Source organism: Thunnus albacares, chromosome 10 (assembly GCF_914725855.1).
Source record: "Thunnus albacares chromosome 10, fThuAlb1.1, whole genome shotgun sequence".
Lineage (NCBI taxonomy): Eukaryota > Metazoa > Chordata > Actinopteri > Scombriformes > Scombridae > Thunnus > Thunnus albacares.
In genome coordinates, this window is record NC_058115.1 from 28,973,103 (window position 1) to 28,991,260 (window position 18,158).

Genomic DNA, 18,158 nt, shown 5'->3' on the forward strand with positions numbered 1-18,158 from the left:
ATGAACCCTGCTCTTAACCTGGTGAAGATGTAGATGGACACACGTGGTGTGCAGGAGAAGCATGCAGTGTTCCTCTTATGGACATTCACACGGTGCCTCCAGGAGATTCACTGGGAGAATGTAACATGTAGAGTTTCAGGCTCTCCGTCCAGTTATCCACCTCTGTCTGTGCAGGTGACCTGACCAACCAGCACGAGCAGGGGTGTCATGCATTCAAGTTTTTTTGAGGGGGCACAGTTTCACAATGCATATGTTCATGTTCACATCAAATCAACTTGTTATCATAATTATCTGCTTTGGCTTCTAGGATCAAACCAGCCCCCATAAAGAAAAGAAAGCTCACAAACGTGGAGATACAGTTTTTACTTACACTCTTCAGCTCTTTACTCTCTTGAAAAAGTCTCTTCATGTCCATCCTCCTTTTTTGTAGGATGCATTTCAGTGATGCTAATTTGTTTTGACAGTGTGTTGCAGTCAGAGTTAAATATACATTTTTAAAAAAAGACTTTTGTTTATATTATTAAGGCAAATTAAAAATGATTATTTTAAATAGAATTCAACAATTTCTAAAGCCATCCAAATTTGTGCATACATGCCCCCTCAAGTTGAGTGGGCACAACGTCTCTGATCCTTTACAGACTTCTACGTCACCATATGTGCTGTATATATATATATATATATATATTAATTTACAATGCAAAAATAAGAATAAGCACAAACACAAAGGAGAAAGAAAATATTTCTTGGCAACAAAAGCCTGTTTTAAAAGTGGAGTAGGTCAGGAGGTGTTAACAGATTTGAGCTCTGCTGGATTATTTTGACCTGTTTATGACATTTGCGTGTTGACCCAGATATAGCTGAGTGAAGAAAAAAAAAATGGTGAAAAAACAAAACAAAGTCCATTCTACTCTGATTTTAACAGCCTGGTATTCTTGAAAAGATGTCCATGATGCAAAACAGTAAATGTGCTCATTATTGTAAGTCATTCTGCAGTTTAAATCTTAAAGTTTAACCCAGTTCCACCTTGTTTGGTGCATCCAAGTATCAGTACGTGTTCTGTTTTTACCTACACAGAAAAAAGGCACGTTCATAATGCTTCAATTTCAATATTGTAAGACATCTTTGTTCTGTTCTTGTGACTGAATTCTGAAGTCAAGATTTAAGTAACCAGGGAAGAGAAAATCATTTCCCTCAATAAATAATTAATTAGACTGTGCCAGCTAATTGCACACACACCTCAAACACAAACAATAAATTTCCTTGGGAAAATACCGAGATGTAAATTAGTCTGTGCCAGAGAGCTCATTTCACCACTGTCATGTAATCAATACAGAGCAGTATTGTAAATAATTCATATCATATGCAAATCTTATACCAATGTGTTTTGTGACATGCATTATTTGTAGTATACATTCATTTTCATGCATATTAATTAATCACAGAGATGACAATTTGTTTACATGTCTATGCTATTCCAAAAGACACAGAATACAACAGAGGAAAATCTATCAAAATCTATTTTTTACAAACACTAAGCATCAGCTAATTGGTAAATATTAGCAATAAATGCTAAAAAAGAAATTGTCTCGTTGCAAACTAAAAATGCAATGATTCTGATGGAAGAATGGGTGCACAACCTGTTTGGATATTATTCCTGTCATGTTTTATATCTATTAAAGGGTTAGGTCACTCAAAATATCTATATTTTGAGTGACCTATATATAGAAATTATAGAATATAGAAATAGATAAAAGTGGTCAAAAAAAGTCCCTGTTACTCTTAATAATCTAAAACGTTAATGTTTTTCAGTGTATTAGCCAGAATAACAGGGTCATTTTTTTTTTTTTTGGAAACACATGTGCTCTTGCCATTTTTCAATGCTTTGACACCATTAATGCAAATCCTTTGTCATTGTATCGGAGTGGAAGCAGAAATCTCAGAGACAGTTATCTCAAGATCTGTGCAAATAAAACCACAACTATCCGCATGGCTGTACACCACTGGAAGTATGCAATGTGTTTTTTGGGTAAAACGATCGTTTAACAGTATTGAAGGATAAGGCTGCCAATATTTTATGTTTTTATTATATTCAGCAATCCCATTAAAAGACCAAAACTAACAATGTGTGAGTTCATCTCTCAATACTGTTTGACTTCCCTCCTCAGTCTGTGGCTCACAGCTCAAAGCCTGCTGAAGATGTAAATATTTTAAATCATTTTTAAAATTGGCTAAATCATTTCTAAAAACATGTGGGTACTGTAGTTTTTCTGACAAATGTTACTCAAACAAGACTGAATCGTGTATTTGTTGGCCAATATTTTCAGCACAGTGTAGCCTACAGTATGTGTGATCGACTCAAAATAAACTATTTTAATAACAATGGAGCTCTGTGGCTCAGAGGAATAAACTATATCAGGCTTTGAACACAAAGACAATACTTGTAAGTAGGATCAATTCATCGCTGTGGTCTTGTCATGGGATGGGAATATCACCAGACTTTAAACTTTGAAGATAAACATTAGAACCACAGTCCATCATTAACAGTGTAAATCACTGTGATCTTATTTCTCACAGATCCACAGTTGATCCGCAAAACAGCCGTCATCGTTCCATTGTCCCATTTGTCCCGGTCTGTGGACAATTTCTCCACAGTCCTGATTCTTGAAGTTGTTGGGCTGCCCGGGCTGCCAGTACCTGATGTACAAGACGACAAGAGACAGACACTATTTTCTCCTCTCTCTGACACGTCTTACAGCACTCACTTTGTATTTCTCAACTGCTCTGACCTATTGTTTCTGACCCAAACTGTGAAGAAATTATAGCCCAATTTATTTATTTATTTTTTTTCAGTCTCATTTGCATAGAAATAACTTTATGTAGAGTCCCCATAATCGTGTAATTTTTAAACCGCCCCCGCCACCCCCCTCTGTGTGTTTTGAAATACACATGCAAGATAATGAATTTTGCTGACAGCACTCGGTCTCTGTGGATGCAGTTGTGTAAGGTCTAGTTTGACTTTGTGGTGATTGCATTTTTAAGTTGATACACTTACACTGTGGTGACTGGGGTCCCATCCACCCACGTCCATGTCCCCTCTGTACCACTGTCAGTCAGACCAATCCAGGCATTTTGGCCTGATTCTAGTAACCCACTGATGAACATCTGTGTAAAAGAAAGCGAGGATACAAGTACTGAAATCTGCAAGTGTTTGCTACTGTGACGTCTTTCCTTTTGACAAAGTTTGAGTTGGGCTCGGCTTGCTATAGCTGATGTTGTAGTTGCTCACATCTTAACAGATCATTTCTGCTTTTTCAGCATGCTGTTAAACAGTTTCTAATCTATTATTTCTCAAGGACAATACGTGTTTTAGTCACGCTGGCAGTGACCACTTTGGTGTTAAGTATCCTAACAACTATTGGAGGTATTGGAGGATGAAAATTGGTACAGATATCCTTGGTGCCTGGAGAATTAATCAAAATGACTTTGGGAATCCCTGACTTCTCCTCTAGTGCCACCAGCAGGTCAAAGTTTTCACTTCTCTGTTGAAATATCTATCGATATATCTATCGATATCTACTTGATAGATTGGCACCAAATTTTGTACAAACATTCATAGTTTGTAGACAAGAGGAAGCCACAAAACCTCCACAAAATCCTTCATGGAAAATATAGGTTTTGTAGAAAAAATGTATGTATGTACGATTCTTTCATTTGACTTTATTACATACCTAATATCTAATAAAACAGCCGTGGCCAGAATGGTCTAAACTCTGTTTCTTCTAAAGAATCAAAATATTTTTTTCTGTCCCGTCAAGTTTCAAATTGACAAGCTGCTTAAATTTAATAATATTTGCAGTAACGGCATCAAGTGTATCCATATACTGAGAGCACCTCTAATCGTTAAAAATATGTTAATACAGAGGAATAATGTATGTTTTGTAGGCTAACTGTAGCTCTCTCTCTCTCTCTCACCTGTTCATTCCTGTTGTCTACGACGACCAGATCTGCTCCCATGGAAATGCAGGCTTGTCTGCTTTCAGTCCAGTTTTTCTTCAGGCTTGAAACAAAGTAACAGTTGATGTCAGACTTCCGCCAGCCTTTCGGACAGAGCATGTCTGCAAATTGAAAAGATGGGAGAGGGACAAAATATCAAAAACAGGCTAAGAAGACAAATACAGTAAATGAATGAAAGCTTTTAGAAAAAGTCCAATCATTTAAAAAAAATAATAATTCTTACCTCTTACTTTGAGAGTCATCTTGTCAATATTCTTCTGTAACTGATCTCTACGTGTTTCCAAGCTGTTAAAATTGGTCTGTAATTGCACATTTTCCCTCTGCAGAGTATTATAACTGGTTTGCAATTGGTCTTTGTCTTTCCATAGTGAATTGTAGCTGATCTGAAGCAGATCATCCTTTGAACTGATCATACTGTAGTTTCTTTCCAACTGGTCCATTTCCCTCTTCACTGAAGAGTAATTGCTCTGCAACTGGTCCCTCTCGTTTTTCAGATTGTTGAAACGGGCATTGAACTCACCTCTTTCAGCAGTCAAAGCTGTTTTATTGGTTAAAAGCTGTTCTCTCTCTTTAGCCAGAGAATCATAACTGGTCTGCAACTGGTCCCTGTCCCTCTTCAGTGAAGAGTAGTTGCTCTGTAAATGATCGCTGTTTGCCATCAGTGTACTCACACGGGTCTGTAACACATCTTTTTCTCTTTGCAGGGTACTGTAATTGATCTCTAGCTGGTCTTTACTTGCTGTCAGCTTAATGTGTTTGGTCTGTAGCCCCTCATGTTTCCTCTGCATTGCATCATAGCTTGTCTTTAATTGATTGCTGCGTTGTTTTAAGGTCTCGTAACTTGCTTGTATCTGGTCTCTCTCGTTTTTCAGATTGTTGAAACTGGCCTTGAACTCATCTCTTTCAGTCGTCAAAGCCGTATTACTGGTGAGAAGCTCTTCTCTCTCTTCAGCCAGAGAATTATAACTGGTCTGCAACTGGTCTTTGTCTTTAGTCAGGTTACTCAGTCTGGCCTCTAACTTTTTTCCCTCTGCAGTTAAAGCATCATAATTGCTCTGGAGTTGGTCTCTCTCTGTGGTCAGGGTGCTGTTATCAGTTTGGTCCTTCTCTTGAGTCAGAGTGTTGTAATTTTCCTGCAGTGGGTCTGCTGTTGCAGCATGGATGATTATCTCATCTGTGAAATAGAAAAAAGTGCTCCAAAATACTGACAATATTTACTTAAATTATTAGATTTGGGTTTAAAAAAATGCCTCCAATACTAGCTGCATCTAATCGGAGATGTATTTTTGAAGGTTTCACAAAAATGAAGTGACATGAAGCCAAGTGACAATTGGTTAAATAAACATTAATTTTTTGGTGACGACAAACAAATCACTTACAGTAGATAATCTGTCCTATATTACCAGCCAACAGGAGAGCACACAGTAACCCAAGACACAAAGTACCACATCTGGACGGCTGCTTTCTTCTTTGGAAATCCACTAAATCAAAGGTAATAAAGACAATTCTCACATCAAAAGTAGATCATAGGATATGTTCCCCTCCAAACCAGACCAATTCTCTGTTTAAGTATGTCCTGAACTTGCACATCTTTTCTTTATCTTATTGTTTCTTTATTGTTTTTTTCTTGTGGTCAGATGAAATTCTACTTATTAGTAGCTGTTCACCACATTAAAGCAATAAGTGTTGAGCATTGGTTCATTAAGTAATGAGAATACAGACATCAAAATACAGGAATCTCTTTGTTCCTATTCTACCAGTTTATCAGGTAAACTCATAGAGAACCAAATGTAACAGCTTTCATGAATTGTCAACAGATCAGTGCATTTGGCATTTATATGAAAAAGTTTAAAATTATTGCTTTAAAATGTAAGTAGACCAATAGGTTAGTTTCTCAATAAAGACTATGTGGATTGTGCTTTTCATTTGTTGTTAACCTTCTGTCTGTCTGTGTGTTTTCAGAGTGATACTGTACCTTTAGTGATGAGGCCTTCCATTGTGAGGCTTTTATTTATATACAAGTTGTCATCGATTTCCATTGAATCCATTCTTACAATGATTTTATCATTTTTCCTGTTCAGAGGAGACATTTGTAGATGTTTGTAAAGCCATAATCAGTCTTCTTCTCAGTATTTTTATGTTTCAATCAATTATTTTTGACGAGTTAATTGAACTTCACTAGATTTTTATTTTTTACTAGTTCTTATTCTCATAATTATTTGCAAGAATTAAACCAAAATCTGTCAAAGTCTAATTTGTGGTTTGCCTTTGGAGTGTGCACAAAGTTAAGTCTGCTTGAGGAATGAAAGTACTGGTATTTTAGTTTTAATGAGTTAATTTAAATTTACTTGAATAAAAATATATACAGGTACTGTATGTAATACAAAATTGTGATAAAGTGAATTAGAGTTCAAAATATTTACATGTATGTCAACCCATTCAATAATCTAAGTGTGAAATAGAAGAAAATCTGATCTTACCTTGGATCTGAGTAGATGAAAGTTTCAGTATAACTGCGTTCACATAAAGAAACTCAAACCAAGTTATAACAAGCACATAAAAACCATCCAAACAGGATGTTCCGATGTCCTGTGTCATCAAATGTTGGACTTAAACCTAAGCTCTGATTGGTCTTCTTAAACTTAAAAAAGTACTGTACTGTCCACATTCTCAGTTTATATTTCAGGTCATTTTCGGTCAAAAATGAGTTCAATTATCTGATTTTTTTTTCCTTTGTCTCACTGTTCTTTTGCTCTCAGGCTCCAGACTTTTATCTTCTCTGGTTTCTCTTCCCTTTTCCCACAGATTAACTTCCCATTGAGGTCAAATGAGTGACCAAGCCACATGGAAACACATATTCCAAATTTTTTAAAAAAAATGCAAACTCAGCATAGTGTACAGACAAACACCATCTCAAGCACTTACAGTATACTATCAAGGCAATTATATCCAAAGAGCATAATTAAAATCAATATTTATTAATAATAAAATAATAATAAAATCACTTTTATTTTTGAATCATTCACTGATGAGTTTTCTTTCCTGCTACCTGGAGCATAAGAATGGCAATGTCACTCAAATGCTAAATATCTCAACTCCTAACTGTCCAAATTGCCATTAACTTTAGTGTGGATATTTGTCTCCAGAGGATAATTCCCATAGATATTGGTGACCTCATGATATTTCAGCTAATGACACCATCAGGTCAAAATTTTCCTTTTGGTTCATGGCAAAGTATTTTGAAATTTGCCTCCATGAAACTGTCTTTGGATATTCATGAATCAGAATCTTTCTGACGCCCTCTTGGTCTTCTAGCTTCAACCATCAGGCCAGATTCCATGTGGACACTGCATGAACTTCCGCAAACACCACCGTCAGGGCAAAATATCAAATACTGTACTTAGTGACACTGAATCCAAGAATAAAGAAAAAAGATGCTGTAGTTATTAATGGTCCTCATGTTTTTTGTGACCACTGACCTTTCCTTTACCACCACCATCAAGATAAAATATTACTTTAAATAAAGAAATGTCAAAAAAATAATGGACTGACTATGGAATTTGCTGAGCACATTCATTCTCCCAAGGAGATAAAAACTCTAGATGTTTTTTTTCCTCTAGCCCCTTCATCATTATAAACTTTAACATTTTAGCTCTAGCAAAAAAGACTTTATTTACATACTGTTGACCTCTTTTGATCTAAGTCTGATTTAGGTTAAGTCTGAAACTTTTTCTTTCTGTTCTTCATCAAAACATCTATGTTTGAAAGATGCAAGCAACGGTTTCTTTTAAAGGAATAGTTCATCATTTTGGGAAACATACTTCATCTTTTTGTCGAGAGTTAGATGAGAGAATTGAGACCACTCTCATGTCTGTACCATAAATATGAATCCAATTATCTCAGTTTTGCATTAAGACTGAAAACAGCTAGCCTGGCTCTTTCAAAAGGTAGCAGATCTATCTACCAGTACCTCTAATTAACTTCACTAATTAACATGTTATGTTTTATTTGTATAATCCATAAAAAAAAGAAAAAAGAGACGTGTAAAAACAACATGTTGAGGTTAAATGGGGGTTTATGTGCAGGACTATTTCTTAGTGGGGTGCAGGTGTTTCCACAAGACTCGAGGCTAGCTGTTTCCCCCTGTTTCTAGTCTTTATGCTGAGCTAAGCTAAGTGGCTGCTTGCTGTAGCCTTGCATGTAACTGACAGATATGGGAGTGGCAACAATCTCTTCATCTAACTCTCAAACAGAATTCAATTTCCCAACATGTCCCAAAACTATTCCTTTAACTTTCATCTAATTTATCTGAACAATTTACAAGTCATAACACTGCTGGGGACACTGTAGATGCTTTATTGAACACAAGCCATTTGTAAGCTATCTGCACTTCCTCAGCATGAATACATTTTTTGACACAGCTGCAGCACAGACATCAGCTTTGTGGCAGCTGTAACAAAATGCTGGAAAAATATGCAGAGAAACATGACTGCAAAAATGTGTCATTTGTCAAAATTTCCATAATGACAGAAAACGTTGTCAAGTTGACATGTGCCAGACCTCCAAGCAGTTGATGTTTTGATTTTCCTCACTACTGCATTAGACATCAGGGGAAGACAGGCTGTCAGGGCAGCTGCTGTGCTGCAAGTATTGATCCCTCCATCCATGCGGAGCACTTAGCGCCATCTCTTAACCGTTGTAGAATAAACTGAGAGTGTTTCTGCAGCTCCGCCAGACTGAAGTGTTTGAACTGCGGCAGAGAGATTAGATAGTGCTGAGCACTGAATTAAGCCTCTGTTGTGCTTGAGTTCAGGTCTGTAGCTACATATAGCCTACAATACCATAAAAGTATCTCTGCGCTTTGTCAGAAAGATTAACTCACAGTATTGTTGCAAGTTGGAAGCATAATAGAGCCAATAGAGATAAGCAGAAAGAAAGAGGTTCTCTATTTTGTATGTTGAAGCAAATTGTTACTTCAAGAGTGAATAAAAGGTAACTGAACTTGTTCAAGAGTTTGTAACATGCTACCATAGAGTAAACTTTCTAACTTAGGTGTTTGATTCCTTTAAGGAAAACTTTCCTACCTCCAGAGAGAAAAAATCTTGTTCAGTTGATATTTTTTACTCTCTTTTAGATTATGACGAAACCCTGTACAAGCATATATTGGAATCTGTACGGTGAACACTTGACAATGTCAACATTTCCTCTGTTTTGAATGTTGAATCACATCATTATAATGTTATACATGCTAACTGGGTGGACTTCACTAAAAGCAATTTCTTGTATTATTTTATGTCAACATTAACTGTTATGCTAACAGTGTGTCAGCAGGTCCATTGGTTCACTGCTTTGATCCAGACAAAAATATCTAAAAGACTACTTTTAATGCTTGCTCTATTTATTCAGATTTTCTCTCTCCTTCTCTTTTCCTTTCCCCACTTCCAACTCAATCAGGACATTCACACTTTTCAGTTCAACCGATCAGATTTTGCCATAACCTCTTGTCGCTGTCAAATGTTAAAATCAGTTTCTTTCTCTTCTGCCGTCAGCTGTGATTTCAGTGTCAGATCAATGCAACCCACCTTCACCCCATTCACCTCCAGTTTCATCAGAACCACATCTTTAGTTACTGTTCTTCACCCCTTCACCAGCAGCAGGCTCGAGACGTCATCGGGAGAATATTTCTGCAAGGCATATAGCATGACTAAATATGACAATTTAAACTGAAGACGTCACAATGAGGTCTAAGAGCAAAACTCCTCATATACTGTATCTCTACAACTTGTCCTGTTGTGTGCACTATATCCAATTAATTTAATTACTGAATCTTCTCTTTCATTTACATCTCTCCTGAGAAAAAAATTGGGCACCCTTGTCATTGTGTTGATTTGAACACCTGTAACTACTTAGAACTGATTAATTGGAACACAAAATTGGTTTGGTGAGATCATTAAGCCCTGAACTTCATAGCCAGGTGCATCAAATCATGAGAAAATGTATTTATGGTGACCAATTGCAAGTTGTTCTTCTCTTTGACTCTCCTCTGAAGAGAGGCAACATGGGGGCATCAAAACAACTCTCAAATGACCTGAAAACAAAGATTGTTCAACATTATGGTTTAGGGGAAGGCTACAAAAAGCTATCTCAGAGATTTCAGCTGTCAGTTTCCACTGTGAGGATCATAGTGAGGAAATGGACGGCCACAGGCACGGTTCTTGTTAAGGCCAGAAGTGGCAGGCCAAGAAAAATATTGGAGAGGCAAAGGCGAAGGATGGTGAGAATGGTCAAAGACAACCCACAGACCACCTCCAAAGACCTACAACATCATTTTGCTGTAGATGGTGTCACTGTGCATCGTCCAACAATTCAGCGCACTTTGCACAGGGAGAAGCTGTATGGGAGAGTGATGCGGAAGAAGCCTTTTCTGCACACACGCCACAAACAGTCGCTTGAGGTATGCAAAAGCACATTTGGAGAAGCCAGCTTCATTTTGGAATAAGGTCCTGTGGACTGATGAAACAAAGAAATTGAGTTATTTGGTCATAACAAGGGGCATTATGGATGGCAGCAAAAGAACATGGCATTCCAAGAAAAACACTTACTACCCACAGTAAAATTTGGTGGAGGTTCCATCATGCTGTGGGGCTGTGTGGCCAGTGCCGGTACTGGGAATCTTGTTAAAGTTGAGGGTTGCATGGATTCCACTCAATATCAGCAGATTCTTGAGAATAATGTTCAAGAGTCAGTCACAAAGTTGAAGTTACGCTGGGGCTGGATATTTCAACAAGACAACGACCCAAAACACTGCTCAAAATCTACTCAGGCATTCATGCAGAGGAACAAGTACAATGTTCTGTAATGGCCATCCCAGTCCCCAGACCTGAATATCATTGAAAATCTGCGGGATGATTTGAAGCGCGCTGTCCATGCTCGGCAACCATCAAACCTAAGTGAACTGGAGATGTTTTGTAAGGAGGAATGGTCCAAAATACCTTCATCCAGAATCCAGACACTCATTAGAGGCTATAGGAAGCGTCTAGACGCTGTTATTTTTGCAAAAGGAGACTCGACTAAATATTGATGTGATTTTTCTGTTGGGGTCCCCAAATTTATGCACTTGTCTAATTTTGTTTTGATGCATATTGCACATTTTCTGTTAATCCAATAAACCTCATTTCACTACTGAAACAATGCTGTGTCCATCAGTTATTTGATTGATCAAAATGAAATTGCTGATCCAAACACCCAATGATTTATAAATGAAAATAATGGCAATTGTCAAGGGTGCCTAAACTTTTTCATACCACTGTACCTGCCATCATCAAGTTGAAATCTAGAATGAGTTCAATACTTTGGTTTATGACAAAAATCAGCCTCAGCTTTACTTTGTGTTTAGTGCTAATGTTATCATACATTGAAAATAACAGTCTAGTCATTGTAATTGTTTTAAGGCATTTTTTTTTTTTCATTGTAAATTCATTGTGTGTGATCCCATATGCTGACATTTTAGCCAAATCTCTCTTATCCAAGGGAACTTTTAGGTTAAATTAAGTAAAAATGCAAATTAATTGAAATGAACAAAATGTTACCATGTATATAAACTTTACATGGATAAACACTCACTGAACACTTCCTTAGGTACACCTGTGCAATCTAATGCAATCCAATACAACAGCTCCACCATAAATTCTACTTTTACAAAGTTTATACATTTTCAGTTTTTATTGACATATTCAGAAAGGTGATAATTCTACTTTATGTTGATTATTGAGGTCATAGTGGGTGGTGGTGGTGTACTGGGGTACATTATACTGAATGGTGTTCCTAATATTTTGTCCACTCCATTAAACATACATGAGGGGGGCAAAATATTAGGAACACCTTTCAATATAATATACTACAGTACAACACCACCCAATCTTTTTAAGAGTTTTGGCCGAGACAGCAGAATCAGTGACGTATGTAAAGGTTGCAAACAAATAAAACACCACTATGTGCCAAAGCATCTGTAAAATAACATCACATAAAAGTTAAGTGCAAAGTCAAAATGGAGCCTATAAGCCTTCAAACGGCAGCGGTCCAACTCACTGGCAGACTATACAGATCTTGGCAAAATGACAAATAAACTGCTCCATATTGAGTGTGCCTTAAAATCCTTCATAGTCACAATTCATAATCATACCTCATACTGTGGGAAATGGAATATTTGAACAGCTTAAATGAAACAGGCTTACAAGCTCACTTTAGATGTGAGGCAAAGCATCACTCACATGCAGAATAAATCATCACGGGATCTATAGGAGGAAATATAGGAGTTTATTAGCAAACACAGACACGTAGCAACTCCACATGTGCACCAATATGCTGTGATTCATGCAGACACAAGCAAAAAAATCTGCAAGTGTCAATCATCCTTCATGTTAGGAAAATCACAGATGGGAAAAACTTTTACCCTGTTTTCACACAAGCTCGCCTGCTTTTATCGGGTGAGAATCAGAAAGCAAACACACACACACACACTCACACACTTCTCTGTGGGAATATTCAGGTCACTCCCATGCTGCTGAAAGAGGAATATCTTTGGCAGCTGTCTGACGAGACCTACACTTGACCGAATGTTCACATCAAAACCCTGTGAATCATTCATATGCAAAGTCTTTAAATGCTACATTTGCAAATGGTTGCATGATATTTTTTAGCACTTTACACACGTTAAGTTGATACAATGGAGGACACTTGTACATCATGAATAAATGATGAAAATCTGATCAAAGGGACAAAAAATTATGTGAACTGTTTTTGTTCATGCATTTTTTTTTTAAAGCTGAAGAGAAATTCCCTTTCAGCTTCCTTTTTTGTGAAGTGGAAAACAACATAATATTAAACTAATTTAAGAAAGATTTTTTTCATTTTCAAAGAGGAAATAGAGTTATAACCCTGCCAGCAACATTGCAATATTGTGCCCTCTTAGCAAAATAAACCTGCAATTTTAAGTTTTCTATGTGTTTCACACCCCTTAGTTTAATTGGGTTTAGTTATTTTATCTTCTTGGGAACCACGCAGAAAAAATGTAATTCACAATTAGCTTATGAGACACTACTAATACATAAATAAATTAAATTCAGCATATACATACAGTAAAAACAACTAAGTACTATAACACAACCAAGTTCATTACAATGCACAACCTTAAACAAAAACCAAATACAGGTAAATGGAAACAAACTGAAAGCTGAATGTACCAACTGCATTAAATAAAAATAAATACATAAAGTCACAATTAATGAAATTCAACTAAATGTGAATATAACAGGCAACATTAAGGGAGGAAACTACGTGTATTCAGTTGTATAATCCTGCAACAAATGCATCTTTATTTGTTAGGTGAGACCAGAACAAAATCATCGTAGCTGTGACCTGTCGAGTTTATAATGAAACTATCATTTTGTACAGTAGTTGCACAAGCACATGGAAGTCACAGTGAAGACAGCAGTGAAGGAAACCGGTGAGAACAGTCAGTAAAGAGCAGGAGCTAAATGTTCAAACACACAGCGAAACATCAGCAGTTATTCTTCAGCCTGAGGTCATCTGAGGCCGAGCAGCGACGCAGAGCTGCTTGTTTACTACGAGACTACAAAGACGTTAATCAGTGTGCTTCATTCTCTATTTCTTTCTTTTTCATAAGCGAAGAAGAACATTAAATGGTGATTTATAAGAGATAACAGAAAGAGAGATGGAGATATAATCAACAAAAACAGAGAAAGGACAATGGTTTACATACAGAACATAGCACATTTCAACAAAACAAGCCATAGAAAGAAACAATAAAAAAATAATAAAAATCAGAATGTATTGTGTAAGATAGGTTGGGGTTAAGTTTTTAAACTGAGCATACGTGGATGAGTTTAAACCCTCATGTCCACCAGACGCAGCTGTGACACGATGACGTTGCATCACAGTTCAATGTCCTCTGAGAGAAACAGCATCTTCAACCAGTCTGTTCCTCAGCTGCCTGATTTTATGTTGTTCTGCTTTAGTGGAGTAGAGCAACACAACAAGTATAACCCCAAAGATATTGTTACTATCCACCAATCAAACCCTGTGAAATTGTCAAAGTATTTAAGGAAAATCACACAATTTTACATCATAATTGTTCATTTAACTGTTTGATTATACTTTATGTGCATTTTGCAAAGCTGCAACGCTTTCTTTATACTGCCAGGTATGTAATTTGTAAAAAATCCCTTTTATTGTTAAGTTGTGACATTTTAAGATATTTAGACTAAAGTAAATATCAGTATCTGCCCTGAAACAACACATCTGTAATATATAACATATGTGTGTAATTGTAGAATGTGAACTCTTCTCCTTAAACAACCATATTTCCAGAAATGTTAAGGACATGACCTTGGTGTCCTCAATGATAGTCAGGGCCCTGGTGCTACTGTAATTTGCAACCAACATCTCCCTGAAATGAGAGGACAGTGGTGTATGCCATAAATCCATCTAAGCACTCAATTTGTTTTCTTGATTTCTGAAAAACAGCGTATTTGCAAGTTCAAATAATATACTATCAGACTGAAGATTTGCTGAACCGTATTATGCTTGTGAAAAATGAATGTGAAGAACTGTATTTGATACAAGTCTGCCTCAGATCACTGTAGAAATAGCGGTGTGTAGACAGAAAAAAAAAGCTCTCACACTCAACAAATGAAAGTGCTCAAGTGGAACCTGAGAAGGAAGAATGGTGCACTTTTAGATGACTGAACAATAACCTCTGCTCGCATCGCCTCCAGGCAGAAGGACCTGGCGTACGATTACAACTCTTAAAAAATACACAAAGAAGAAGCAGATATAGGGGTGTGTTTTCTGTCTCACCACTGCAGGTGTTACCTGCAGTGCAGCGAGCAGCTGAATGTCTGATTCAGCCGTCACGTTGCTGCACCGGCTGCCGTTACACGCTGCTCGCTCCGGGTCTCTGGGACCACACAGCCTTGTTTACCACATTCCTCTGGCAGCAAGGCCAGGTTTGATTGACACCTGTGGCCAGTGAGTCACAGGTACAGGCCCGGTCTCAACCCCCCAAACCCCACTAGAAACCACCAGCAGCCAGCTGCCCTCACAAAGACAGCCTCTGAGGGCAGTAAGCTAATCTGACAGCTAACTATCCAACCTTTTGGCCTCAGACTCCCCTGTTCTCCCTTCCATCATCCTCTCCTCTCCTCTTTTGCTTTCCCTCCTCTTTTGCTCTCTTCTCTCATCTCCTATTTCTTTATCTGTCCTCCTCACCTCTCCTCTCCTCCTTTGCTCCCACACAAAGCACACAAGGCTCACACATTTGTATTTACTGCATATCTACCCACAGCAGCTTTAATAGACTACATTCATTCCCTGAGTCCATCTCATCACCCTGTTCAGTGATGAGATTTCTTCTTCCCACTTAATCCAAAATAGCCTCTTAAAGAACTGACAACCAGCAAGGTTATCTAATTTGGACATACACATTTTTTCATCCTTACAAAGACATTAAGTCGTCATATAAGTTCAAGTTCAAAGTCATAGATTAGCAACCATAACTTAGCACAGGTCTGTCAAGCTTGATTTCTCAGCACACAGAGGCGGTGTGCATAGGGAGTGATACTTGCTAGGCCCATATAAAGAGTTCGATATCTTTTTCACCTCTTGTTCTAAGTATAGACCGAAATGTTGCAAACTAATAATATTCCAGCAGTGAGTGAGACACTGTGTGGGAGCTTTTCTCATTTCTATTCAAAACTACACTACAAAACCACAAGAGCAAAAGTGTAAGGAATGAATTAAACTCTATCTTTATCTGGTTCAACGTCAGGCTCAAACATAAGCCTGCCAACTATTACCTTCAGTACAGCTGTAACATAATGTTACTCTCAAGGGAGTTAGCATATCATTAAAGGTAACATATCATATGGTAGCATTCAGCACCTACTGCATATAAGAGTTTAGTGTAACATTAGTGATTCTGTCCTGCTCTTTAGTGTGTCAGCGGAAGTTTACAGTCCAGCAACTCTTGCCAAATACCCGAGATAGCGTTACGTTATCCAAACACAATAGTTCTAAATAACCTCTGTGTGACCTGTCCAAGTATGTGTGTCCACAGTAAGCATCTGAACAAGGTATAGCCTCAGATTTTCAGCATGACATCATGTATGTAGCCATAAAAGTCATACTTAAGGTTTTTAAATGACTCAGCTTGCTAGCTAAAGCTGACAAATCTTCCAGTGACAGTCGTTGTAGTGGGCAGAATTAATGGTGGGCGGTTAAAAAATGAGAAGCTGCTTTTGTCTAACCTCCGTCTGAAATCTGTAAACTGCCATTATCATCACAAACTCAACAGGCATAGCAACAGGAACTAAAGGGAGCAGGGATCAGTTAAAAAGAAAGGAATAGGCTGTCAAAAGGGATACAAATATAGATATTTTAGAACATTATGAAGGCACAAAGGACATCCAAGTCCCAAATTATAAATAATAGTCTTTTGAGGTGTGCTCAGCGGTGGGAGAACTATTCAGATCCATGAATAAAAGTATAGCACCACAAAGGGTAGAATGCTCCATTACAAGTTAATTGTTGTTGTGCACAACATGCAGGATTTTGAGTCACACATGTACACATAGAGGTAGGCGAGGAATGGCGAGTCAGCACCACTTAGTCAACACTCATCTGTCCACCGCCCTCATCATCAAGAGGGAGGGTGGAGGGTGCAGGTGGAGAGGGGGGCTTGGTTGGGTGATGCAGGTGACCTGTCTCCCCACACGGTCCATCAATTCTCTGACACACACTGTGAGGCCTCAGGGGGATCAAACACAAAGAGCCGGCTTGTCAACGAGGCCACTGTTCCCAAGATTCTGATCATGTTTTTGTGTAAACACCCTGAAAGCCTCTCCTTTAATTATATAAAAAAAGCCTGAGATTAGTGCGCTGACAGTTACCTCAATGGAGCTAACTGTGAGTCATTTCATAGAGCAGCTGAGTTGAAAATGACTGTGTTGACTTGCAGCCCAAATGCGTCCATTATAACAGCTCTGAACTGGTCCCAGCAATGGAGGAAAAATCTGGCAGAGATGTTAGAAAATGAATGAGACTCAAACAATGATCCGCATTATGTTACATTATGGCCAAGTGAAGAAAAATACCACACCTTTGGTTTATTTAAGCACCAGGCCAGGGCTTTATTTTATCAATGAAACTCAAACTGTTTGTCCAAGTGGGGATGGTAAAGCTTGATTAGATTAGAAATGCGTTAATCATTACAAAGATGTTAAAGGAGCAGTGTGTAAGATATGGAATGGAAATGGAATAAAATATTCATAAGTATGTTTTAATCAGATTATAATCGCTTGAACATAAGAATTGTTGTGTTTTCATTACCTTAGAATGAGCCTTTTATATCTACATAGGGAGCAGGTCCTCTTACATGGAGCCCACCATGTTGCATGTTTCTACAGTAGCCCACAACGGACAAACCAAACACTGGCTCTAGAGAGGGCCTTTCGCATTTTTTGCAAGTTTCACAACAACCGTAGGTTCTCCTTCACACTTGCAAGGGGAGGGGGGGGTGAGGGTCACCGCTAGATGCCACTGAATCCTACACACTGGTCATTTAAAGATGGCCCTTAGAGTCCCTTAAGCTCTTGAAGCAGCATCTGTGTTCCTGGTACTGGGAACAAGTGGTCACAGTTACTGTAGTTTCAAGCAAAAGAGGAATAAACCAGATTTACTTTCAGTTGATTTTAGTGTCCATTTTCACAGCCTCCAACACTCCACCCTCCACTTCCTTTGAATTATGGTGGCCTGGAGTTGACAGACAAACAATGAAACACATATTTCTCAGAGGACACACTGCTATTAGTTTCCTATTAGTAGAGGGAGAAGTGAAAACATATGTAAATAGTAATACTAGTTTGTTTTTTGTGTTTTTGGTCAGAGAACTAGACTTTTTAAGACCTTGATGACTTGTTCTGTTCTTCCATTGTTGAGAGGTTGAAAAGGCAAAAGTAGAGATTAGAAATCTGCCAGTCAGAGGCTTTTCAAAAAATGCTTCACATTTGTTAGAAGTCAGGGATTGAGTCTTGGGAGCTCCAAATATTCAGCCTGATATTTATTAA

General features: G+C 37.9%; 1 protein-coding gene across 1 annotated transcript; it reads right to left on the reverse strand.

Annotated features, from left to right (window-relative positions):
* Nucleotides 1-1,747: 1,747 nt before the first annotated feature.
* LOC122990431 (C-type lectin domain family 4 member M-like) lies at nt 1,748-6,906 on the reverse strand. Its single transcript, XM_044363792.1, has 7 exons — nt 6,495-6,906; nt 5,990-6,087; nt 5,394-5,495; nt 4,238-5,188; nt 3,973-4,115; nt 3,053-3,162; nt 1,748-2,694 (listed from the first exon to the last, which is right to left on the reverse strand). The coding sequence occupies exons 2-7, from the start codon at nt 6,060-6,062 to the stop codon at nt 2,562-2,564; spliced, it is 1,512 nt and encodes a 503-aa protein (XP_044219727.1). The 5' UTR covers nt 6,063-6,087; nt 6,495-6,906; the 3' UTR covers nt 1,748-2,561.
* Between the last annotated feature and the right edge of the window lie 11,252 nt (nt 6,907-18,158).

Excerpts from the sequence above, each read along its gene's own strand:
- LOC122990431 (XM_044363792.1), bottom strand. The coding sequence starts at position 6,062 with ATGGATTCAATGGAAATCGATGACAACTTGTATATAAATAAAAGCCTC. Across the intron at positions 5,496-5,989 it reads GGAAGGCCTCATCACTAAAG|TGGATTTCCAAAGAAGAAAG; the intron begins GTACAGTATCAC and ends CCTTTGATTTAG. Across the intron at positions 3,163-3,972 it reads TAGACAACAGGAATGAACAG|ATGTTCATCAGTGGGTTACT; the intron begins GTGAGAGAGAGA and ends TCTTTTACACAG.